The sequence below is a fragment of the Chanodichthys erythropterus genome, chromosome 16 (genome assembly GCF_024489055.1).
Source record: "Chanodichthys erythropterus isolate Z2021 chromosome 16, ASM2448905v1, whole genome shotgun sequence".
Classification (NCBI taxonomy): Eukaryota; Metazoa; Chordata; class Actinopteri; order Cypriniformes; family Xenocyprididae; genus Chanodichthys; species Chanodichthys erythropterus.
The window spans coordinates 23,743,695-23,770,850 of record NC_090236.1 but is presented as its reverse complement, the minus strand read 5'-3'; the positions used below and the strand labels follow the sequence as shown (position 1 = coordinate 23,770,850).

The window sequence follows — 27,156 nt, the reverse complement described above, 5'->3', positions numbered from 1 at the left end:
AAACACTGCTTCAGGAAGCATCAGAGCGTTATGAATCAGCGTGTCGAATCTGCTGTTCGGAGCGCCAAAGTCACGTGATTTCAGCAGTTTGCCGGTTTGACACGCAATCCGAATCATGATTCGATACACTGATTCATTATGCTCCGATGCTTCCTGAAGGTGTGTTTTGAAATCGGCCATCACTAAAAAAGTCGTTATTTCGTTTTTTTTTTTTTGGTGCACCAAAAATATTCTCGTCGCTTTATAATATTAATATTGAGCAGCTGTACTCACATGAACTGATTTAAATATGTTTTTAGTACCTTTATGGATCTTGAGAGAAATGTCATTTCTCCCTATGCAGGCCTCACGGAGCCATCAGATTTCAACTAAAATATCTTAATTTGTGTTCCGAAGATTAACAAAGGTCTTACAGGTGTGGAATGGCATGAGGGTGAGTAATAAATGACAGAATTTTCATTTTTGGGTGAACTAACCCTTTAATGAGCAGTTAAAGCAATTCTTTAACTTTTTGTATCATTTAACTAAATGCTAAATATGATTATGCTAAATTAAAAACTAACTTAAAATCAGCAAGTAAAATAATCATATGATTGATTGAATGAGTAGATGGATTTTAGCCCCTTTTTTGGTATTTGGTGCTGCAATAGCACATTAGCCATTGGCCTATAAACAACAGGAGAAAGTTTTAGTGTGTCCTGCTAGCCTCAGCATTTTGTACACCCCTCGCTGAGCTGTTAGCTCCCACATATTTGCTCCTCTCATCGTATCACCATTTATGTTTAGACAACAGAGCCCGATGGCCATCCGTTGACTAGCTCTCTGCATCTGCCTAAATATAGTCAGCCCTAAAGCTTCTTAGTGGGAGAACCCTCTTATAAGTTCCTTTCCTTGAATAGTAGCTGAGTATAGGCTACACAAATATACTTAAGTGAAAATCCCTTGCAGGTATTTAATTCTAAATGAGTAATTACTGGGTTGTCAGTGTGTCTTGGTCTGCAGGTGTGTGCATCTTAGTGGCTCATTCGCGCATTGGCTTCAAAGCGAGTAGCACACAAACTCATTGACTACTGGCAGTAGCATCTTCTAGCCTGATAAAGCAGTGTGCGGAGCTTCCATTTCTCTTAGGCGAGTAACCTGACACAGCCGCCAAAATGTGTGACATGGGGGGACTTGATAATTTGGTGGCCAATACGGCCTACCTGAAAGCCCAAGGGGGTGATGACAAGGAGATGAAGAAACGTCGCCGAAGTCTATCTCTGCCTAAGGCAGAACAATGTGTGGCACTCAGGACGAGTCTGGACAAGGACTTCGAGTCCCTTTGTGAACAGCAGCCTATAGGTAAGAAGTTGTTCCGTCAGTTCCTCGAACAAGCGGGGCCAGAGTGCTTGACTGCTGCAGAATTTATGGATGATCTGAATGATTGGGAATTGTCAGAGGCTGCTGCTCGAGATAAGGCCCGTACAAATATCATCAACAAGTACTGCAAAGATGGTTCCAAGAGCTCCCTCACCTTCCTAACTGGAGATGTAGCAACCAAGTGCAAGGCAGTTACTGACAAAGATTTCGAGGAGGTGATGGCACAGGTGAAGCTGGCCACCAAAGAGTACATCAAAGGCAAGCCGTTTACAGATTACCAGACAAGCCAATTCTTCGACAAGTTTCTGCAGTGGAAAGAGTATGAGAAACAGCCAATCACGGAGAAGTACTTCTACGAATTCAGGACTCTTGGAAAAGGTGGATTCGGAGAGGTAGGTTCTATTCATGAAGTGCAACCTATTAGCATACATTTTAGATGAGTACACATCTTGAATGAAAGAAATTATCAAACTTGAACATTATGATTGTATACACTTCCAGGTTTGTGCAGTGCAGGTGAAGAACACCGGCCAGATGTATGCTTGCAAGAAGCTCTGCAAGAAGCGTCTCAAGAAGAAACATGGTGAGAAAATGGCCCTGCTGGAGAAGAAGATCTTGGAGAAGGTCAACAGCCTGTTCATTGTGAGCCTGGCATATGCTTACGACACCAAAACCCATCTCTGCCTGGTCATGAGCTTGATGAATGGAGGTGATCTCAAGTATCACATCTATAACATTGGTGAGAAGGGTATCGAAATGGATCGGATCATCTATTATACAGCTCAGATTACAACTGGGATCCTGCAACTGCATGCCATGGACATTGTGTACCGTGACATGAAGCCGGAGAACGTGCTCTTAGATAGCCAGGGCCAGTGCCGTCTTTCAGATCTTGGTCTTGCTGTCGAGATTCCTAATGGGAAGACCATCACCCAAAAGGTGGGTTAATCATCTCTATGCTGTGATTAGTATGTGTAAAGTCACCAGATAACACTTGAGTATGCTTGTGTGAGATGAGAATGGAAGTATGGAGAGTGGTTCTCAAACTTCTTTAGGAGGTGGACCATTGAAACACTTTATCATAAAATGAACAATCAACTAAATAACTGATTAATTAGTCAATAATTAAATGTTCTGTTTTTTTCAATTATAGTTATAATTTCTGCATTTTTTAATTAGCCAATCAAATTGCAGACCACTTGGACCACTTGTGGTCCTTTGAGACCACCGGTTTAGTTAAAATCTTTAAGTTTAGTTTAAGGTTACATGCCACAAGGACTTTAAAGATTTTCAGTAACATCTCAGACCGTTCATCTTTTACACTGTAAATCAGGATTACCACTGTGTTAGCATGGTCTTCTGTACCACTTATATAATTCCTGGTGATCTTCATTACCCTGAGTACAGCTACACCAGTAAACAGACATAAAGACAGCATGCAGGTTCAGTTACCATGCTGTGTCCTTACCTGCACCCTTGGCTCATTGACTCTTTAAGCTTTTTAGTTTGTGAGCTTTTCAATAATTATGATTGAGGGGACTTTTGAGATGTATTTAGATTAATTAAATGATGTTTTTTTCACTATTTATGTATTTGTTCCATTGCTTCCAACCTGCTTCCAACTAAGCTATGCTAAAAACGGTTCTATGAACCAATAATTCTACTTCATTCAGAAGGCCCACAAGTGCTTCACATCTACTTAAGAGGTGAGGGGTGCAGTAATCACAACTGGGTCTCTATCTCATGCCCAATAAAACTTTTATACAAAATAACATGAAATATGTTGCTATTAAGATGTTTATTACGTGCAACATCAGTGATGGCAAAGGCACAATATACCATTAGCAACAGGGAAGCTTCTTTTTTGTCTCATTGGAGATTTGCGTAAGTAAATTGAAAGCTCGTTCAAGAAATTATGCCATAAGTAACAAAAATCTGAACAACTAAATTACCCAATAAAATGTTCAATGCTCATTATAGATGTCAAAGTTCTTAATACTTAAGCACAAATTAAGTGAATTGAACCTTTAACTTATTCTCAGAGTTTAAAGGCATTTTACAAAGTGGTTATCTAAATAGTTTAAAATGTTAGAAGTTGTTAAGACAATTTACATTTGCAAAGATACATTGTCGATTATAACTATTATAATGGGGAATATACTAACTTCATCATGTCTTTCCTGAACTTTACCTTTGTTTTTGTTTTGTTTTATTTTTTTTGCTTGTGATAGTGTAAGCCACCCACACATATTTTTCACGCTCACACAGGTTTGCATACTCAGCGCTGCCCCTCATGACTTGTGCATTTTTGATCTGTCAAAGGTGAAAATCAACCAACTCTCATACAGTGACCCTAAGCTTATTATCTCTTGCCCTTCTTGAGTCCTCAGTGCAGGTTGAAGCCCAAGCTGAACCCCCGGGGGTTTGGCTGGCTTTACACTCCAGATCCTCTTAGGAAGAATTACACAAATCTGTCTCTGATCAGACAGCCAAAGGCATAGGGAGGGGAATGCATTTTATATTTGTTTTATATTTCGACAATTATAAGACTCTGTGTTCATCACTGCTCTTTTCTGTCAGTTTTTGACTTTAATGAACATTTTATTGACCTGTATTAGTGCCTTTATCTTCTGGAGATTTAACAACTTTGAGCCTCAGTAGTTTGATTTATGTAACTACGCTTTATGCACAAACTATAGCTTCAGTGGTGTGAAGGTCTAGGTCATTCTAGATTAGGTAAACTAATTATGTTAACATAGCACTTTGCCTCTTTTGACTGTGCATCTTTTCCCATCTAATCATTGCATTTTCGCTCGACTGAGACTAACCCTGTTAATTACTATGCTTTGTTAAAGTTCTTTGCATTTCAGAAGGGTTTTCCACTTGGACTAAGCCATGTGAATTACCAGTATCTAAGAATAGAGCACACTTTGTACTCAGCATGGTAAACATATTATTTAAACAAGATTATTTAACCAAAAAGCAAATGCTTTTGCCCCTCTTAGTTGTTTAATATGATTGTGCAGTTGTAACTATTATTGTGGATTAAATCACATAAAATTGGTTTTATGTGCCCATAGTGATCAGTCTTAGAGCCATGTAATTAAACTGAAGAGCTCTGGTGTAAGATTAGCCATATATAGCTATTAATGAATGACTCTAGGTGAAAGAATGTCTACGCAAAAGTTGCACATGTTTATTTGAGTCTAAGAATGGTTGTCTTTATATAAATCCGCTTCATCACAGTGGATCGGCACATGACACCTGACAGGTAGTAGAGGATTAAGATTAAGCTTCCTCTTTCTGGCAAAGAGATGAAGTGAGGTCTGAGCAATAGATAGGTTAATACTTACCTAAAATGCTCTACTACAACAGTACTGCCACATTAATAAACATCTCTGATGAACAAACATGCTATACAAACCCACACATAAGGAATCGTTCTGCATCTTATCTAACCAGTTTCCCACAAGAATTGAAAATATTAATGTTCCAGTCTATTTTCACAGGCTGGAACGGGTGCATATATGGCACCTGAAATCCTCACTGATACCCCATACAGGACATCAGTGGACTGGTGGGCCCTGGGCTGCAGTATCTATGAAATGGTGGCTGGTTACACCCCCTTTAAAGGCCCTGAAGCCAAGAAGGAGAAGGTGGAGAAGGAGGAGGTACAGAGGCGCATCATCAATGAGGAACCCAAGTTTGAACACAAGAACTTTAACGCTGCCACCATAGACATCATCAAGCAGTTCCTCAAGAAAAAGATTGATGAACGTCTTGGCTGCAAGTAAGTCCTTCTATCCCTCTTAACCTCCTGATTCTTCAGGTGTTAAAGCAGGACATGTGGACCCTAACCTGATGTGAAATCCGTCATCACAACTGAAGGACTTTATTAGTGTCCTACCAGTTTTAGTGTCCTACCAGTAGTACCAGTCCTACTATTGTAGCAAATTTGTATGACTTGGCGAAGATGATTATCGAGGTTTTTCTGAGAACAAAAACCTATATGGTCTTCATTTAGACCAAGTGTAATAATGACTAAAATCTTTGAATTTGATCCAACATGAAAGCGATACTGTGAAATCCATCAAACTCCTTTTCCCACATGGTCAGGATGTATAATTGTTACTTGTACTATTTTCGCAGGGGTGATGATCCAAGGAAGCACGAGTGGTTCAAATCCATCAACTTTGCTCGATTGGAGGCCGGCCTTATCGATCCACCCTGGGTGCCCAAACCCAACGTTGTCTATGCAAAGGATACAGGTGACATTGCTGAGTTCTCTGAAATCAAGGGTATTGAGTTTGATGCAAAGGATGATAAATTCTTCAAGGAGTTTAGCACAGGTGCTGTGTCCATTGCCTGGCAAACGGAGATGATTGACACAGGACTCTTTGATGAGCTCAACGACCCCAACCGGAAAGAATCATCTGGTGGTTCAAATGATGATAAGAAATCGGGCACTTGCACGCTTCTGTGAGAGACCAATCCAGCCACTCAGCCCAGAATTCACCAGTAAATGCTTTAGTGGTATCACTAATTATTGAAACCGTGCTCTGTGTCGAAGAAGAGTGAAGCATGCCTGGAAAGAGATGGGACTTTAGTTCGTTGTAGCATAGAAGGACACTCTTATTGCTTCATCAGCACAGAAACATGGTCTGAGAAACACTCTAGACCATTCATGATGTGGTGGACTGAGCTTTGGACCAGTCAGGGAAGTTTTTCTCTGGAGTTCCTTTATATCTCGTGAAGTAGTCAACCTCCTATCCAACAGGGGGTGCAAGTAAAAGTACTATTCCCTATTGAGAAGATGCTAGAAGAGTAGAGGACTACAGGCCACCTAAAGAGACTTTTAAGATTATTATGTAACTATAGCGACTCGATATAATCGACAGCAGTTTGTGATCAGAAGGCAGAGATGTGTGGATATGCAAAAAAGAGTCATACTCAAGAAGAAGTGGCTTGCATTCCAAACATCTCCTGCCTTGCCAAATCACAAATTATTTGTGGATTAGTTCACGGTGTACTAGTACACAGCTGGCATCTACTGTATACATACCATAAGACTATAAGAGGCTACTGAAGACCAGGCCCAGACGGAATCTGCAGAATTGCTTCTCATTTTTGAATTCAAAATTCTGTGGAATGTACTAAAATTAAATTAGGCAAAATTCATCCATCCATTTTTCAAACAGCTCCTGTGTAGGATTGTGGGGATGGTGGAGCCTATTCCAGCATCTCCAGCCATAGGCAGGGTAATACCCTGATCAGATGGCTGGTCCATCACAGATTAGCCAAAATATTTAACAAAATAAATGTGCATGCAAACATTTTGTTAGTGATGGGCATTCCAATTCTGCGGAAATCTGGGAAGCATTCCATGCACACAGATTCTGCGTGGGCCTGCCTGTGACACGGGTAAACAGCTACATGCTAACAAAAGTGCATTTGAATGAATTGTGTAACTGTCCAACAGAGCTCAAATGATCTCTGTTGTATAAAATCTCACACAAATTATTAACACATGCTTGTGATCTTTGATAGCAGGCCATTTCAGATTTCACCTAGATTTTTAAATGATTTGTGTGTATAAATATGTACATATAAATATGAATAAATCAATATATATGTATGTATTAATAGCTCTGAAATGAAATCAAATCAGAGCCTGATTACTTAGCATTTAAAGGTAACAATTCCTTTTGTGGTTTGTTGCTTTTTTACTGCTCTGATATTATGGGATAGATGTACACAGCAGTCAGCTTTGTTCAGCTGAAAGAGTTCAATCCTCAAGGGCACAAAGAGAGAGCTTTGGCACGGATACGTCTACTCAATCCTCACTAGTTGTGTTACATAATCAAGGTGGAGCTTGTGCCCCCCTTACAGTCTTCATTTGTTTTGCTTTTATAATGCTGAGCAAGGGCAAAAGAAAACTTGTTATTGTAAAAATCACAGTAAGTCACATAAAATGGACCAAACTACCTGTTTTCAAATGAATTATTTGTTCTGTCTCTTTGCCGGTGTTCAGTTTTTACTTTTTGTCAGGTAAGTAATGATTAAATGTAATTGTATATAAGGTTTGAGAATGATTATAAATAGAAATGTCAGATATTCAAAATGGGTCAATAAAATGTCTCTTTCTTTTACAGATTTTTTCTGAGCTTTTTCCCCACTATAATGCTGGTGCTTGGCGCTAATCAGTAAACATCCACTACGCTGGCACTGATCAAATCAGTAAATTTAGGGCAAGAGTCACAGTTCACTGGCGGAGGTTAGTCTTCCATTATTTCAAGTTTGAATGTTTCCTTGTTCCTGAGATAACTGAATCTTAATCTTAATCTCACACATATTGCTTGATGAAAATCTATCCACATGTTGGTGCATGTTAAAAAATCACTGCAAGAGTCAAAACCTAAAAATATGTCCCAGATTAAGGAGTGCCTGAAGAGTTCTGGGCTGAAGTCAGTACACCACACTTATCTTGTAAAGCGATAATCTGGCTTACACTCACGTACTTAAATCAACCTCTAATCCTTGCAACCTCCAGTCTGATTTGCTTAACCAAGATAAGTCACTCTCTCCAATTTCTGATTTCTGTTGAGATCATAGAATACCAGTCTGGTTCAGCACACGTGAAGGGGTCTTCTTTCTGCATTCAAAGACTGTTACATCACTCCTGAGATTAATTAGGCAATGTACATGTAGAGAGGGTGTGCACCATGTAGTTAATATGTGCTCTGCTTATGACTGAGTTTTAATGGAGAGTACACTAGTAAGTTAGAGATTAGGTGGAATTCTCCAGGTGGCAAACGTAAAGACCCTGTTAAGCCAAACAGATCCCCCTCCTCCTTATGTGAACCAATATCCACTAATGCTGAAAATGAGCTTATGTGTGGAAGAAGTGTTAGAGAGAGTGTCAGGCAAAAGTGATTGCTGTGTGTTATCAAAACATGTAGTGTTTTTTGACGTGTTTGTTGGTAGACAGGTGTTTTCAAACTTTTTAATACCAAAGACCCCAAAATATGATGATCCCTTATTTTATTTCCTAAAATATAATAGCAGCTATATATTTTAATTAATAAAGAACCTTTAATTAAATATCAGGCAACATATGTTTCCAAAATTAAATAACTGTCTATTTATTTATTTATATATATTTTTTTGAATTAATTTTATATTATTTATGTATTGTCACAGGTCAAAAATATTATCTGGAGAATATTTACTTATAAAGTAAGCACTAAGCAGTGTGTTTTTTTTATTTTTTTATATGATTATTATCAACAATTAATGTTATATGTATAAACTTTTAAAATACAAACCATATCTGTTTTTATTTTCATTTCTTACCGTTTATAACTAGGACTGTAAATAGAATAAAACAATATATAACAAAACAGACAAATAGAAAATCAGGCAAATTAAATTTTTTCCACGCTGTAAAAAATAATTATTGATTTAACTTAAAGTAAGTTGCCTTAAAATTTTGAGTTCACTAAAATTAAAAATTTGATTTAATACAATGAACGCGATTGGTTTAATCAAGAGAAACTCAAAATATTATGTTATCTGAACCACATTAATTATTGAAATTGATTTGACAAAAGAAAAAATTTTATAATGTTGTGATAAATCATGAATATATTTTTTTACAGTGCAGCTATTAGAACTCAAAATTAAGCAGTACTACTTATAATAAATGTTATATTTGTCTCTTGGCCCCAGTTTAAAGTCTCCTGGCCTAAATATGCTTCCCATAAGCACTAGTGTTAATGCAAAAGGTGGACATTCGAAAGTGTATACTAAACTTCCACAGATGACTTTGCTACAGTGGCCAGCTTAGAAGACTAACTATGTACAGACTGAAGCAGGTTCCCGTCTCTGTGACTAAATGTGGTCAGCTAAATAGTTGACGCAGACCTCAGATTTATTGATAGCTGCTGGCAGGAATAGACAGTGTTATGTTTGGTTGAGCACTGTGACATGGTTAAGTTAAACAAGTACGACGTATGGCACTGTATGCATGTTTCAGTACAGAAAGAGAATGAGTTCAAATGTAAATACAATCATGCTTGTATATTCTAAAGGTTTATATATCTATATTTTTGTTAAACTTTAGACAACATTGGACAACACTGTCTTAACGCCATCATGTGGCACATTCGGGATATAACAGACCGTCTACAACCATTACTTACTTGTGCTTTTATTTTTATTTGTCAAAATAGCATTTTTACCAAGGTGTCATATGGTTCTTAAGGCATCTGCATGAACGAGGATCCATGCAGAGGTTATGAATATCATTTAGGTTACAAATTTGGCCCCTTCCATATTTCATATTTCAAAAATGTGTCAAATAATACTACTTTTTCAACATAATTCTTACAGCAATATGACAATACGATCATTAAATATATTCACACAGAGCAACACAAACACAAAAAACACCAACAAAGGATTAAGATAGCGACTAACCCGTTTCATCAAGTACAATGTAAACAAAATCCCTTTAAGGGGTACAACATAATGACGTTAAAGAATTCAAAACATCTAGGGAATGCGAGGCCCAGGGTTAAAATACAATTAAACGTTCAGAGATGCTCACGTCTTCAGCAGGAAGAGGTTCTAGGCAGGAGACTAAACAGGGGGATTTATTAACAAAAATCAATCAGTCATGCCTGTCTGTGGAATGTTAAATTAGGTCCTTTAGACCTGCTGAGGACCAGCAGGACATACATTGGAGGGACAACAGGGAAAAAGTAGTGCAAGTTCCCCTTTAGTGTCCGTACCAGCAACTGCTTTATTCGGTCACCAGGACCCGAAAGGTGACGCGACCAAGAAACTTGTCACGCTCGTCGTTGTTCTTGAGGTTGGAGCCCTCTACTTTGCACTCAACAATCAACTCACTGTTGTAGTCTTCCTTCTTAAGCAACAGCTTTACAGCAACCAGAGGCTGAACGTAACCCTTCTGTTGATGATCAGAGACAGAAAAACAGAGGTCAAACGGTGTGCAAGTCACTAAACACTGAGAGAAATGTCATCTTATTGCATAATAAAATCTTCACAGGATTATTCTAGGTATAATAAAAGTAAAACTCATAATTAAAGGTAGGGTAGGCAATTTTGGAGCAGTTAGCAATAGCAAGCTAGCTTTGAAGTCAGAAGATCCCACCCTCCCTTCAGAGCGCCCTCCAAAACACACGAATGATGTGTCAGGTCGCGCACAGCCAGAGCAGATTCAGGAAAGCGTCATAAGAGGCGCCGTTAAATTACCTCGTGTCTCAAAGCACATAACATTACAATAATAATGAACGTAAACAATTTACAGAGCACTTAATTGTACCACCTGACTGCAGCAGATTCATTTCGGAGTTGATAGTGTTGACATAGAAACGCATAAATCTGAGGACGTGATTAGCTTCAAGTAAAACGCCATGGGCTGCCGTCTCTAAATTACGGTTACGACATGGCAAATTCAATAACAGATGTTTTTGGCAAATTCAAAACATCTCAGTAACAAGTTATTTTGTTCCACTCTCAGCAGTGTAGGTGGCGTCTGAATGTTCGCTAACAGTATATCGCTGGTCACGCATTTCGTTTTACCCCTAAGTGAAGAACCTCGCCGTGAGTATATTGGGGCATTAAAAGGTGGCTGCTGTTTGTTTGCGGCACTCAGTGACCATCTGTCCACAACTCTGCATAGCCTTACTGAACGTGCTGATGACATGTGATGTCTGCGCAAGCAGGGTGTGTGGAGGTATGGAAATACATATGCTGACAGGCAGGTAGGACATTGTATCATTGCATTCGGACCAAATGCAATTATTGGACGAACATTTTTGGTCCCAAGACTTCCATAGATTATATATGAGCTTTTATATATATATATATATATATATATATATATATATTATATATATATATATATATATATATATATATATATATATATATATATATATATATATATATATATTTTATATATATATTTTATATATATATTTTATATATATATTTTATATATATATATATATATATATATATATATATATATATATATATATATTATATATATATATATATATATATATATATATATAGAACACTTCTATCGTTGACTGCCATCAGGATGTGAAGAAAGTTTCAACCAGAATAGCAAAAAGTGATTATGAAAATAAAAATTGCCTACCCTACTTTTAACAATTTTTTTCGTAACAAAAAAAAAACACAAAAAAAAACGGTAAAACAGTTAAAAAAAAGGTTACAGTAAGAAGTTAATAGGGCCAATTTTGGATGATTGGAAGAAATGTGAAGCTTATTTTATAAAGCCCTTTTAAAAGGCACATTGATTCTTCTATTAAAACTTCTGTATGTGACTATTTTTGGGTTTATGGCATTGGATTATGGCATCAAAGTTGTAAAATTGGATACACAGAAAAGGCCATTTCTTTTTACACAAAAATCATGTTAACACATTGTTTTTGTTTTGTTTTTTTACCTTTTTATACAATTGAAATATTTTACATTAATGAATTTACCCCAGTTTACCCTTTCATTTTATGTGCCTCACTGTAATCCATACAATTTTTTTTTTTTTAGAAAAGGACTACTGGAATTTTTAATGGTAAACAACATTATGCTACAAATACAGTTGATCGAGCTCAACTTCTATTGAACCTGGAATATTCCTTTAAGCATGTGCTGAGTGCCATACTTACATGTGTCTTTTTCCCATAGTAAGGGAAGTACATCCTATCAATAGTCCCCTCATGGGGGAAATACTGCATCTGAAGAGGTTTCTCACTCTGAAGAAAAGCAAGAAAATACCGTCAGACAATTGAACACAACAGACTGTCTTTGGGTGAAAGTGGATGATGCCCTTTGATGTACACTCCTGGGCAAAAAAAAAAAAAAAAAAGGGGGGGGGGGGGGGTTAAGGTGGAGACAAAAATTGCTTTACACTAAGCTTTTAATTGTCTTAATCACAAATTATTGTTCAGGAAATTAACCTAATTTAAGCAAATGCACTACTTAAAAGCCATTGCTGTCTCCGAAAAACATCAAAGACAGAGTGAAGGTTTTGGCAGAATATGGGAAGTTGTGTGTGAATGTGTGGAAAACAATGAAACAAGTTGCATGGTGATTCTCCAGAGCGGTATCTTCAAAAATCTGCTGAGAAATATAATTATAAATGCATCTCTACCACAGTGAAGCATACTACAGCTACTTCACTGTGAAGTCATGCTTTAATGCTTTGAAGTACAGGAGAATATTGCATAATATCTTGCTTCCCACACTTTAAAAGTTGTTATCTAAAGAGCAATGATTGGATGTCATTTTTCAACAAAACAATGCTCCTGTCCAAACTGCAAAGACGTGGCCTGAGAACAAGTCCATCAGGCTCATGTTTTGCCCTGCAGAATCCAGATTTGAACCCTCTGGTGAATATTTGGACTCATATTAAACTCAAACGAACTGCAAGACATTTTTGAACTACTCATGAACTGTTTGAAGCCATTACATTGAGTGGAACAACACTGGCTGTTCTTCCAGTAAAAAGCTGTTTAAACATTTAAAGAAAACAAAGGGGAAGGATATTCCGTGCCAAGCTACTTTATCTACAACATTTGTGCAAATCGTGAAAATTTCATGACCAGTGATTTGTGAATAAAATGGTTAAGACCATTAAAAGACCACTAAATAGTTTGCCATTTTTGCCTTGGTCCTTTTTTGCCCAGGAGTATAGTTGTAACACTAATATAAATCATCCATATGAAATAAAGCAGCTGCAGTGCAATAACACATTTGAATGCAGTGCATAATGTTTCCCAGCAGAAGACAGACAAAGCAGACTGTTGCTTTGGAGAAAACAAGTCATGCTGCTGCTTTGCCATGCTAAATGAATAACAATTTGTCCTCGTATTAGCCATCCATCTTGATCAAAAGTAGCATTAGCAACTCATCTAAGAAAATATTGCGAGAATGGACAATTAATTGATTCTTATTAGGGATGTACAAGATATCGGCCGATATTACAGATATGTTCAGTTTGTATTGGTTGATATTAGGCATTTAATTGTGCACATAATTTCCACTATTTTACAAACCCGATTACAAAAAAGTTGGGACACTGTACAAATTGTGAATAAAAACAAAATGCAATGATGTGGAAGTTTCAAATTTCAATATTTTATTCAGAATACAACATAGATGACATGTATAAACTGAGAAAATGTATCATTTTAAGGGAAAAATAAGTTGATTTTAAATTTCATGGCATCAATACATCTCAAAAAAGTTGGGACAAGGCCATGTTTACCACTGTGTGGCATCCCTTCTTCTTTTTATAACAGTCTGCAAACATCTGGGGACTGAGGAGACAAGTTGCTCAAGTTTAGGAATAGGAATATTCTCCCATTCTTGTCTAATACAGGCTTCTAGTTGCTCAACTGTCTTAGGTCTTTGTTGCATCTTCCTCTTTATGATGCGGCAAATGTTTTCTATGGGTGAAAGATCTGGACTGCAGGCTGGCCATTTCAGTACACGGATCCTTCTTCTATGCAGCCATGATGTTGTAATTGATGCCGTATGTGGTCTGGCATTGTCATGTTGGAAAATGCAAGGTCTTCCCTGAAAGAGACGACGTCTGGATGGGAGCATAGTTGTTCTAGAACTTGGATATACCTTTCAGCATTGATGGTGCCTTTCCAGGTGTGTAAGCTGCCCATGCCACACGCACTCATAAAACCCCATACCATCAAAGATGCAGGCTTCTGAACTGAGCGCTGAGAACAACTTGGGTTGTCCTTGTCCTCTTTAGTCTGGATGACATGGTGTCCCAGTTTTCCAAAAAGAACTTAACATTTTGATTGGTCTTTTGATTGTTCCAGATTCTCTGAATCTTTGGAAATCTGTAGTTATGATTTTTTCTCTGAGAAACTCCTTTCTGATATTGCTCCACTATTTTTGGCTGCAGCATTGGGGGAATTGGTGATCCTCTGCCCATCTTGACTTCTGAGAGACACTGCCACTCTGAGAGGCTCTTTTTATACCCAATCATGTTGCCAACTGACCTAATAAGTTGCAAATTGGTCCTCCAGCTGTTCCTTTCATGTACATTTAACTTTTCCGGCCTCTTATTGTTACCTGTCCCAACTTTTTTGGAATGTGTAGCTCTCATGAAATCCAAAATGAGCCAATATTTGGCATGACATTTCAAAATGTCTCACATTCAACATTTGATATGTTATCTATATTATATTGTAAATAAAATATAAGTTTATGAGATTTGTAAATTATTGCATTCCTTTTTTTTGGAATTTGTAATTTGTACAATTTGTACAGTAAATTGACAATTTGTACAGTGTCCCAACTTTTTTGAATCAGGTTTGTACATGTAGATTACCTTTGCCACCATCTAATGCTCACTTAAAGTTACTCTTTAAAACACTAATAATACAATAACAGTTATGTGTAATCTTTAGCAAATTTCATACTGTACACTAAAATGTTCCCTAAGCTCGCCTGTAACATTTAAAATGACTGATCTTAGTTTTTAGTGGTTTATTTTTTAATTAATTTTATTATAATTTAGATCATATTTAACATATCTGTGCATCCCTAATTCTGACAAGATGTTATTTCTATGTTGAGGCTTGCAGAAATTTTGAAGAAAGGAATGACAGCATATAAAAAGAGACATGCTCAATCACATTGGTAGAGAACGACCAGGTGAATGAGAGAGACCATATATACAGTGATCTTACCCATCACTTTACTAAGGAGTTCAAATGGCAGCATGCAATTGAGACATGAGAGGAAAAGAAAAAAAAAACACTCTTGAGAGAGGATGGACTAACAATTAGAAATCCAAGCAGGAGACATAACAACATATAAATCAAACCTTAAAGCTGAAATCCATAAGAAAACTGCAGAAAACACTGACAATTACAAACACCAAACCGGTTCTGCTCTAACAGAGGCTGTTTTGCAGAGCAATTAAACACCTTAAAAGGGTGAGAGTTGTGTGGGGACCGATCAGACTTCTACTTTGCTGGCATCTTACGTTATCATTGGCCATGTGATTTTTACCTGCATTGTAGCTTGGAGTGAGCAAACCAAAAAAATAATGATTAAGGAAAATGATTTGGTAGATGAGAAAAACTGTGGGACAAGCCAATACTTAACAGGAAGGTCATTTGCAGATCAAGTATGAACCTGTTTTAGTTCTTAAACTGTGATTACACTGAGAAACAGCCAGCATGTGATCATTTCTTAGGACAAGGTTTGTGTTGAGACATTTGTGCTTTTTAGTTCCATTTGCTAAGTTTCTCTTATAAATTGCAGCTTTAAACCACAAAAAACACCACGGATACAAACTCATACATTTTTTTTTATGATTTTGTATAGTCTACTATATCTTAATATCAGAAATGTAAATTAAATACTATAATCTGCACCCATATTAAACAGGCTTACAATTGTTACCTTTGTTGTGCAGTTGATGTACGGATCTCCAGCCGGCTTAAGACCAATGACCTGAGGGTTGAGAATGACATAATCAGCCTGATTCACCCTCAATCAGTAAGTGGATAGAAATACCCAGCCATTTTGAAATATTAATGTTATGTGCCAGTTTTACTCTTGAAGAAAATAATTTAATAATGCATAATTCATTTGGGATGAAATATTTTGTATACAGCACCATTCAAATGTTTGGGGTTTAATAATTTTGAAAGATTTATGTCAATATATTTTAAAATGCAATGTGATGGCAAAGCTGAATTTTTAGCACTCCAGTCTTTCTTTCTCTTTCTTTTTTTCTTTCTTTCTTTCTTTCTTTCTTTCTCTTTCTTTCTTTCTTTCTTTCTTTCTTTCTTTCTTTCTTTCTTTCTTTCGTTCTTTCTTTCGTTCTTTCTTTCTTTCTTTCTTTCTTAATGCCACACCAGTTTCTATGGCTATATTCATGGCGAGAGCCAGGTTTAGTTATTCAAAAATAAAACTAAGTAAGTCATTTTTTCTAAAAACATTAAAATTAAATTTGGATTTACTTTTCAAAAGTATCAATAGAATAAAACAAGTTCCTCAAAGGGGTAGAAGTATTAGTAAAATATGTTTAATGGACGACGAACACTTGATGAACAAAGAACGAACAAGGAATTTTCTCCTGATAGTAAAAATGTATCGAAATGTAAAATCCTATCCATCCTTGTGTCTCAATGACTTGATCCCAGCAATTATTATAAGAGAATGCATGTGTTATCCCAACATAAAGATTTATTTGACGTAATTTGTTGTTTAATCACTGATGCATTTAATGTTGCTTTCAGATCTGTGAAAGGTATAGAGCATTTGAATGGTTCGGTAGTTAACGCTTCTTTGGCAGCACTGTCTGCTTGCTCATTACCAGAGATTCCTGAGCAGCCAGCACCCACTTTATATTGAGTGGCCTTAACTACTATGTACTTACTGTGGCCTTAACTACTATGTACTTACTTTAAAAAATAAGTACAATGTACTTATTGTGTTCACATTGTATTGCAAAACACTTTTGCTGCTATTGAGGTGGGATACGGGTAAGGTTAGGGACAGTTGGTGGTATGTGTAGATTTAAGGTGTAAGGGATGGGTCAACAGTAGGGCTGGGGGATATATCGAATGCTTTTGTCACGCGCATTTTGTCAGTAAAGCCGGTTCCCTGATTACCGCTAAATCGTCATCACCTACTTTCAAATGGAGCGGCATTTAATAGACAGAGCCGTAGTTCACTGACAAAGCCACGCAATATCGCGTTCAATATCGAAGGCGATTCATCTGCGATATGAACGCGATATTGCGTGGCTTGTGGGCCCCAATTCTTTGATTCAAGAGATGACAATTTGATTCAAATCTTCACAATTGTTGGCTGATTGGTTTTCATAGATTCCAATGCTTCCAGACATGATTTGGAATCAGTTATTTAAAAAATCCTGTCGTGAAATGAACTTCAATGCCAATAATAGGGATGAATATACCCTGATGCAGTTGATTTGTAGCAAAATCTGCTGCCCATTGATTTCCAGATTTAGATCCATCTGTGAATATTGGGATATGTTGCGGGAACATTGCTGTTATATATTCAGAAATTGCTGATGAAATTGCTTTTGAATTTGGTTTCTTACTAAATCCAGATGGATGTTGGGCTTTTTGAGATCACGTGGAGGAATTTTTGCAAAAATTTGTCCGTTTCAAAATGTTAAAATCCACTTTCAGATTCTCCATATGGGTTTTAATGCATAGACCAAATAGACGGATGTAACTTGGCTTTCAATAGTATTCAATGTCGACTTGAAAAAAACTGCTGAATAGGTTGGGTTTTCCCTAAATTTGGTTTGATTAATGCTATTCTTTAGGCTCCCAAAGCTAGTTGTATTCCTTGGTGGTGTACAGTATTCAAAACTTGTACTTATGAAAAAATCTTATTGACCCCAAACTTTTGAATGGTAATGTATGTAGGGTTACTCACCCTATTCATCTTGACAATGACGCATGGCTGTCCTTTAGCATAGCCGAAAGTGGTGTCCTCCATCCCAGAGCAATGGTGGAGTAAACTCCTCCTAAACTGGCACACCTTCTTCTGAGGTTCTTCATCCTGCTCGGAGTACTGACCCGCCATACACAAGTCATTTTTGGCTTGCTCTGAGTCATTATACTCTGGAAAGGGTAAAAATAGACAAACTGTAAATATACAAGACTATATTATATGCAATCAGATGAGAAATGATTAAAAAAATAGCACTCACGTTGCAGAAACGATTCCAGATGCTGGACATACTGGCCATATTCAAGAGATTCTGATCTGTTAAAAACTATATTCAAAGTGTTTGGCCTGATAACCAACCCTGCGAAAAAGAAAAAGTTAGTTATACATTAAGAATATTTATTAGACCTTTTTAAAAAAGAAAAATTCATAACTGAGAAATATTTAAAGCAAAGAGACCTTTTAATTTTCTTTTTGTAACTCACCTGGGGACGCGACACGATCTTGATACTTTGGCGTGTCGTCATTCAGCATCTGAAGCATCGCCCACATAGTGAAGACAAACATGGCAGCCAAGAAGCCATAGAAGACCAAGTAAAAGAGGAGGATGAGGCCTGAAAGACAGTGCCTTTTATCATTTATTGCTAGGAAGAACAACATTTATTAGACCCCTCCTAAAAAGCTTTAAGTAATAGATTAAATACATTTAAACGATATAAAATAAACATAACCAACCAATGCATTCATAACAGAACCAACCAATGCATAACATTTTGCTTGGTCTTCAAATGGAGCTCATTTTAATCTGACAGCATGCATTACTAGCTTTTCCATCCATTTTCAGTTTAGTTCTCTCTCAGAGATACTTAATTCTGATTGGTCAATTTCAGTCAATTAAAGCTATACCATGTAACTTTTTATGTTTTAAAAAAAAAATATTAGAGCCAGCCTACGTTTTTGACGGACGGGATTATAAAACATGCTAGATGTTCGAAATGCTTTTTGCATAGTTCATTATATTTATTTTACAGACTGAAGTTTTATTTTGTGGCTTAAATAAATGACACGTTACTCAGAGACTGTCAAAAATGTTACATTGAACTGTCGCAAATTCGTTGATTTTTTTTTTTTCACCAGGAAAGGTGTGGTTTTGATGCACAAACTTGTTTTCATGGTCTCTTATAACGAAAATCTTTTAAACCCATGAGAAATGGAGATCCTGTTGTAAATAATAGTGAAAAATCCCTTTTTAAAACTGCTTTTCCATCATTACCACTTAACAAGATTCTGATTCATTTATATTTTAGACTGTATGGATGGATTTCATGGGAAATTGCATACATAGGTCAGTCGCCTAAAAGTGTCACATTATATTCCTACTCAGTGAAAAGTTGCTCTGGCTACTGTGACGCTTGGTGTGAGTGGCGTAAAGCTAAAAGTTTGTTGTCACAGTGAACTAAAAACATTTCCCACAGATCATTCAAAGCAACAAACCTCCAGGGAGACACCAGCTGTAAAAACAAAAGCTGTGTCCAAATTCAGAGGCTTCATCCTTCGAAGGCTGCGTTGGAAAGGCCAAATGTGTCAGAGCAGCATGACAAGTAACTAGATAGAAACATTTGGGGTTTGAGTCTGTACGCTCATCATGTTGTAGTAACAAAACGTCAAAGCGTAGTCAAGTTTACTACAGGCTTTGTTTTACTCATAAATTGAAAAGCCCGATTTTAAAACCCCATAGGAAAATCTCGAGGGAACCAGTGGCGAATTAGTCTTCCGGGATTTGACGTCATCTTTGCACCACTGTATTGGGACCATCCTTAGAATTCAAAGGACCCAGCTAAAGAAATCATCATTTATGTGACCGTCCGTTCTGTTAAGATTTCCTTTATCATTAGCTATGTTTCCATCCACCTATTTTTCTGTGCATTTTAGGATAGCAAATCGCAGATATTAGGTTGCTTTCACTTTAAGACCTACAGTAGGCCAAATGCACGGATCCAATACTGATACATGTCCCAAACTTGTTTACTCAAGACATAACTGACAATATGGACATTTAGGCATAACTACGTGTGAATTTGACTGTTCAAGGGCAATAAGCATAGAAATAAAACAAATTTCTGTATAGTCACGCGCTGACAGGCAGCAAACGCACGCACAGAATCCGCAGCCAGTCTGACATCGGTCCGTGTGTCAGTACCGAATTGAGTTTGTGGTATACATCGCTTTTATTAACTCTTTTTTGTGCTATCAGGCATTTCATACTTACTATTTGGTGATTCATCCATCTTGCATAATCACTTTGCCAGGTTTTTGGCACTTTTGCGAGACGACAGGTGACAAAGATTCGCTTTCACAAAGACTACATACTGTACCTTCGTGAAAATTATCAATTACAGCTTTAAATAAATCAGGGATTATTCAATTAGGTAATATTATTTATTTTTGTGATTAAAATATTTTGCGGAATCGCAAAAAACTGGAGGACTATTAGCTAAAGAATAAAATTCGTTTTATGTTTCTGTAGTACAATCCGAAAGAGATTCACGCCAATAACACGAAAGCTGATTGGCTGCAAGTTAAGTTGCATGTTGTCTTATTTGTAGTCATAATACAGCCAAGTATATTTAGCAAAAGAAAGAACTACAACACCAGGAAAAAAAAAAACATTCTAAAGTGCTGCAGGAGCATTTCAATGAGCATTAGAGGTAGCATTACTTGGACATACGAAAATTAAGACCTGTTTAAAATTATTTAAGACCTAAATAAATCAGTGAGTTTAAAACTTTTTCAGGCCTAAAATGTTGATTTTGAAATGTTAGACTTTTTAAAACAATGCAGAAACCCTGTAATTCCATCCCAGAACTGTTTTACATGACTGCGTTCCCCAAGCCATGGGTATAATTACTTTTTTACGCATATGCTAGTGTACGCGCACAGCCTTGAAAAGTATACTTCATTCGACGCATGCGCAATTCTGGTCTGTTCTGTTTATGCAGTTTTTCTTTGACTACCTTGTGAATCGACGCCCCCAGGGCAAGGTTGCCACCTTGTAGATAAACTAATTACTGCAAAAAAATTAATTAATTAATAAACAAACATGTGCGACCTGCGCTTACAAGTACATGTGGTTACAAAAATCTGTGTATGTACGTTTTCACGAACAAATCACGATTCACAAAGTTTCATACTAAAATTTATTTTAAATTTACAAATATATATATATTGTGTGTGTATGTGTATATATATATATATATATATATATATATATATATATATATATATATATATATATATATATATATATATATATATATATATAACAACTGAAACCACGCGTAAGCACACTGTGCGCCCTTAGAAACGTGTTAAGTTTCAGTGAAGTTGTGTTATAGCTTCAGCTGCGAGGTTTCTCTGAATAGTGCAGATTTAAAGGTACAATATGTAATAATTTTGGCCGCTAGAGGTCGCTAGAAGCAAAACAAAGGCGTAGCTTGATGACACAAAAGCTGTGTCTGAAACCGCTCCCTATCCACTATATAGTCCACTATATCGGGTGCTGGCCATTTTGTAGTGGCGTCCGAATTCTGAGTGAACGACTTCATTCCCTACATTCGTTCACTACTTTATACCCACAATTCTCTCTGATTTCGAGTGTACATTCCATGTACACTTGCTGAAGCACTATTTCCCAAAATCAAATTTTTTAACCTTTTTTTTTTTTTAATCACTACTTGAATAAAACCTACTAAAATGTAGGGGGACATTATTATATAGATGAATTAAAAAATGAAATTATATTAATAAAAATATTTTTATTATTAAAATATTATGTAGGCGTTAAATCAATTTAATGTGTTTTACTAACAGCAATGTGTTTTAATAATTTGTGGCACTGTTAACTCATTAAACTTTAAAAGATGATAATTTAGTGGATGATTTAAAAAAATTCGTTAATCATAGGTAGCGTATTCAAATCATAACGGTCGCCTGAGGGCGCTCAAAGACCACGTAATCTGTGAGCGTGAGAGTTTCTAACAACTTTATTAAAAAGGATAAATACATGAAATTATGTACACTTGTTAATGTGTTTATTTTTGTTTGCAGTATTTTATAGTATTAAATGATTATGAACACATTAAGCATGACAAAAAAAAAAAATGTATACAATCGATTAAACTACAAAGCTGGCACAGAGGCATGTATGATTAAAAAATGAAGTCATTATGATTGTTATCGTTATTAACATTGTTTTATAATGTAAATAACATGTAGGATAAAATTGTTTTATTGCGTGTCGAGCCGTTTCTGAGATAGATATCTCCGACGCACAGTGTATACGTCAGCGTCCGAATTCATTCACTTCATTTCGTTCACTCCATACAGATATAGTTCACTCAAATGCCATACACTATATAGGGATTAGTGAATGAGTGAATGAGTGAACGAGTGAGCGGTTTCGGACACAGCTAAAGTTTGAGAGCGGAATCTTGGGGACATGTGGTCTCCATCTCAATGGACGGTGCAAAAGAATAGGGATTGGAGTCGGGAACAAATCATGTTCATGGATGCGATTATTAACATTACTGTAGTATGAAGCAGAGCAGGACTGAGTGTTGTGGGAGCTGAACGATGCCGCTGGAGCGGTTGCGAGCAGTGGAACTTTTATTATGCCACAGTCGCCGGCGTCGCTTCTGCTTTTCTGGTAATGAGTGTGAGGTAACACAGCTCTGTTTATCATATTAGATACATTTGAGTGTGTTGAAAATGATGTTATAGCATTACTCTGTGTGCTCGCTCGGCGGCTGCTGTGAGACACTGTTGGACACTGCAGTAAGATAGATCGATTTTAGAATATCATATTAAATATTAGATGTCTTTTGTTGATAAATGGCATGCAATTCATTTTAAAACGTATTGTATGATGGAGAAAATTATATATTACTGTTAATAAAAAAAAGCTGCATCTGATTATGCTATGTTAGCTATTTGACAAAATAGTGTTTTTCTCTGAGGCATGGTAAGGCATGGTAAAGCATGGTACTCGAAAAAAATCAAGAAAATTAGATTTGAACAACAAGACTAAATGTGTTGAGCTATATAACAACAAATCATTTTCTGTCTATAAATATATCAAAACAGACATTCCCTTGTCTATTAAAACCTGTAATATATTAAAGGGTCATGAAACCCCCCTCTTTCCGCTCAAGTCTAGCTCACAATCTTTTTGAAAAATGCAACTTAAATGGGCATGGTGGCTGTGAGAAGAGGGGAGGGGAGAGGAGAGGAGAGGAGGGGGGGGGGGGGGGAACTCTCATCGCCAGTAGCCCATGCATATCGACGGTCACTAAAAATCAGTGGTAAAACATGAGGAAATTACTACATTAAAAAAAAAAAAGTTAAAATCTAATGAAATACACTGACACTTTATTTTTGTCTTTTCAAGAGTTACTGAATGCCCTGCTACATATATCCTACAGTAATCGTAATTCTATTTAAAACATATTAATGTACATGTGTAATTACAGTCATTATAAAATATATAGTTGTTTATATACACACTATACATGCATATATTTGAAAAAAAAAAAATAACGCTTAAAAAAAAACCTTGCGTACATAGCATAGATCTATGTGCCGAACCTGCAACACGCTCAGTCAGTCAGGCTGCGTGTCGACTGGAGCAGAGCAAGCGACCAGTCACATTAACTTACGCGCGGCTCAACTTCCATAGGAATGAACCGAAAACACTCGCGATTACCCGCTCGCTCCGCGCCAACGGACACGCACCGTCAGTCAGTCAGTCTCTCTCACTGTTTAGTGCCGTTAACCGTCCTCGTCATTGGAAAGATCCACGTGGTGTCATGAATAATTAAGAGAGTGTCTTCTCATTGGATAAAAAACTCAGTCTCGTTAATAATTATGAAACACCGACAAGGGCGTAGATTTGGTATCAACATTGGGGGGGTTGAACGTATGCTGCCTGTTTGTTTTTTTGTTTTTTTATATTAAAAAATAATAACCTGTTTTATGTGTAGTGTTATTGGATAATCTATCTATCTATCTATCTATCTATCTATCTATCTATCTATCTATCTATCTATCTATCTATCTATCAGAACTTTATGAAATGTATGTATAATCATTCATCAAATTCTAACATAACGGTGATTCTAAAAAGAAAGAAATTATGTTAAATATTGAAACCGCCAGTAGGCGGCAGCGATTCGCTTTTTTATTGAGTGAGTGAGTCACTTAAATCGTTCATTCAGCCAATTCGTTCAAAAGTCAGATTAATTTAGGAAGAAAACAAACACCGATGTGAATATTTTTGTCATTGATCATTACAGACACTATTGAAAAATGAACAAACAAAACAGACGGCTGTTTTGGTAACTGGTTACAGTTACACTGATAGTTATGGCTACATTGTAATGGATTAGCTAGCTAAAATATGAGTGTATTACAAAACATTCTCATACCTCCTTCTCAGTACATGCTTTATTCTTTTTAACGGACCAGCGGTTTAATATAGTTGGCTGGGCAGCGGTTCTCTTCATTTTTGGTGCTACCCGCGCTGTCTCATTCAAACAGTACAGCTCCACTCGCGTTGTTTTGGTGAAAGAGCGAGGCGCGTTGGTTGGGCGTTACCAATCGGTTCAATGGAGGGGGAGAATATTTTTGTCTAATTTATTATGACAAACTCATATTTGAATACAAACAAAATTATTGTTACAAAATAAATGAATTCTACATATTTTTCATTTGATCTGCTGTGATTTTCATGTTGAAATATTGGGGGGGGGGGGTTGTAACTGAAGCATTTGAATATTGGGGGGGTGACCTCCCCCCCATCCCCCCCACAAACTACGCCCCTGAACACCGATGAGTCATCAAAGCACTATCGTGCTCTGCCACGTCACAGCCTGTGACGTGGACAGGATGAAGATTTTAAACCCGGAAGACGAAAATAGCGTATAAAAACTAAAATTTAACCATTTCCCCCCCACTATTAAATCTAACAGATGCTAACATTGTCTTCAATGGTGTTCAACACACATACCTCTGTTAAAATCTCAGAAATTTTGGTTTAGGGTTTCATGACCCTTTAAAGCGTCTTTGGTGTTTCCATTGTTTCTACAAAATAAAACCGGAAACCGAGGGTAACGCGGGTATGACGCAATTGACAGGTGACTCCTCACAGGTCCCGGAGCCTTGGTTTAAAGTGCAATTTTCTCACGATTTACAAATAGTTGGAAACATATGGGATATTGTAAGTACTCAAGTGAACAAAATGTATAACACTGGCCTAGTGTTTTTTGGATATTTTACTGCAAAAATATTACATATTGCACCTTTAAGCTCTGCTAATGAGAGGTCTTTAATCTGGATCCATATAAAGTTGTTTGAACTGGTTTTGAGAATGACACATGGCATTGATCGAGGATCTGGCGAGAGCAGGTCTGACTATCGATCTGTTTTTTTGTTTGTTTTTACGCTAAAGCATTCATTTAGAGATTATAAAGATTTTTTTATGTGAAAATAATTTAGTCATTTATTTCATATATATTCACTTGTAGTAAAATTACGTTACAGATTCAGCAGTTGATCTTTTTGCCTGTAAAAAAATCGAAGGTGTCATTAGAACAGAAGGTTCAGTGAGGCGCGAAAACGGGAAGATTCCCCACAGGCCAGCCGACGTCACAGCTCTCAACAACGCCGCTTTGATGTTACCGAGCGCTCTGACGATGCCATTTAGGTCTATCTTCAAAATGAACGAGAATGAATGGGTTTTTGAATCGGGGTCGTTATTCTGACAGACTGAAAGCGTTTAATTCCTTTAGGCTTTTAATCATTTAGACGCGCACTGGTATCGTCAAGATAATCAGTTGAATTGACTAGGCATAATAGGCCTTAGGTCAATAAGGACAAGAGAAGGTTAATGACACTATAGACCTTAATGAACCTCAATGAACACAGTATATCAATTATGAGAGTTTCTGACGATCCAGTTATTTTTAAGGACAAAATTATTTATTTATATCAGCGCAGAAATGTTTTCGGTAGCTAAATAGTGTAAACGACCCTCGTTTTGATATATAAACATATGTATGTAGATTAAAACCATACTGCTAAGCTTATTTTGACACTGAGCCAGGGTCTAATGATGTTTATTATCGTCAGCAGTCAGCACACGCTCCTTTTTCATTCAGTGAATTGTGACTGCGAAACATGGGCAATGGTGGTTTCGTTCCATTTTAAAACCTAAAAAATTATATCTTAAAAAATACTGACATTACAGAACTGCTGTCGCTTCTAATTTTTGTAACATTTATATTTGTAACATTTTTTTCTAACATAATTTTTGTAACAAATATTGATTCAACATGTTTAACGTTAGATCATTGTGGGTTTTACCCCTGAGAATCTGCTACGACCTGAAGATGTTGAACATTGAGCAACATATTTACACTGTAGATAACTCAAAACGCAGAGAGATGAGACGAGAAGACATTAAAATGCCACTGATGTCATCAGTGAACGAGTTGATGACATTAAGATGTCGGAATGCCTGAGATAACGATCGCTTTGGTCATTTTCAGTGCACACTGGTCTTCATTCGTGACCCTAGGGGGTCTTCGTGTTTTAAGCTTGTAGTTCAACATGTTATTTCTGTCATAAAAGCTGCCTTGATTATTTATGTAAACTGCGCATTTCCTCAAAAGCATGACGCCGTTGTAGGGTTCGTGTCAACTCACCCCAATTTCTTGCAGTCCGACCGAAGAATTGTCCAGTTCTTGGATTGTAGATCACGTCTTTCCAGCTGCTTTCGGGCTCTTTGCCCTCCACCGGTTTTTCGCTCTTTTTAGACATGCTGTAATTTAGACGCAGCTGATGGGAAAAGACGCTGTGTGTGTGATGCGACCTGTGTGATGAGGCTGAATTCAGTGGGCTGATGCCCTGATGAAGGAGCTAAGAACCTCTGTCCTCTGACGTCTCAAAATGTGCTGCTATGTTCCTGATTCCAAACTGGTACAACAAACCGGACAGACAGCAGCACGTTATGTTGTGGGGGAGGGAAAGAAGGGGTATCTGTTTTGCGCATGCGTAAACTTTGCAACCGTGGAATTGCTACAAATTGATTAAGACTCTTTTTTTTTTTTTTTTTTTTTACCGATGATCCTGATGGTCGTTGGTCTGTATTTGTAATGTATGCTATATCGTATCAGATGGTAATATCATGGTACTGAACGATTAGGCTACCATATTCATATA

The 27,156-nt window shown here is 36.9% G+C and overlaps 2 protein-coding genes across 2 annotated transcripts; one reads left to right on the top strand and one right to left on the bottom strand.

Annotated features, from left to right (window-relative positions):
- Positions 1 to 1,154: 1,154 nt before the first annotated feature.
- On the top strand, positions 1,155 to 5,842 carry grk7a (G protein-coupled receptor kinase 7a). The gene is made up of 4 exons (XM_067362968.1): positions 1,155 to 1,751; positions 1,861 to 2,298; positions 4,869 to 5,149; positions 5,509 to 5,842. The coding sequence occupies exons 1-4, from the start codon at positions 1,155 to 1,157 to the stop codon at positions 5,840 to 5,842; spliced, it is 1,650 nt and encodes a 549-aa protein (XP_067219069.1).
- A 3,723-nt stretch (positions 5,843 to 9,565) lies between these two features.
- Positions 9,566 to 26,938, bottom strand: atp1b3a (ATPase Na+/K+ transporting subunit beta 3a). Its single transcript, XM_067362839.1, has 7 exons — positions 26,640 to 26,938; positions 18,366 to 18,494; positions 18,143 to 18,241; positions 17,866 to 18,053; positions 15,850 to 15,900; positions 12,081 to 12,167; positions 9,566 to 10,330 (listed from the first exon to the last, which is right to left on the bottom strand). Exons 1-7 carry the CDS (start codon positions 26,752 to 26,754, stop codon positions 10,163 to 10,165), a joined length of 837 nt encoding a protein of 278 aa, XP_067218940.1. The 5' UTR covers positions 26,755 to 26,938; the 3' UTR covers positions 9,566 to 10,162.
- Positions 26,939 to 27,156: the final 218 nt, after the last annotated feature.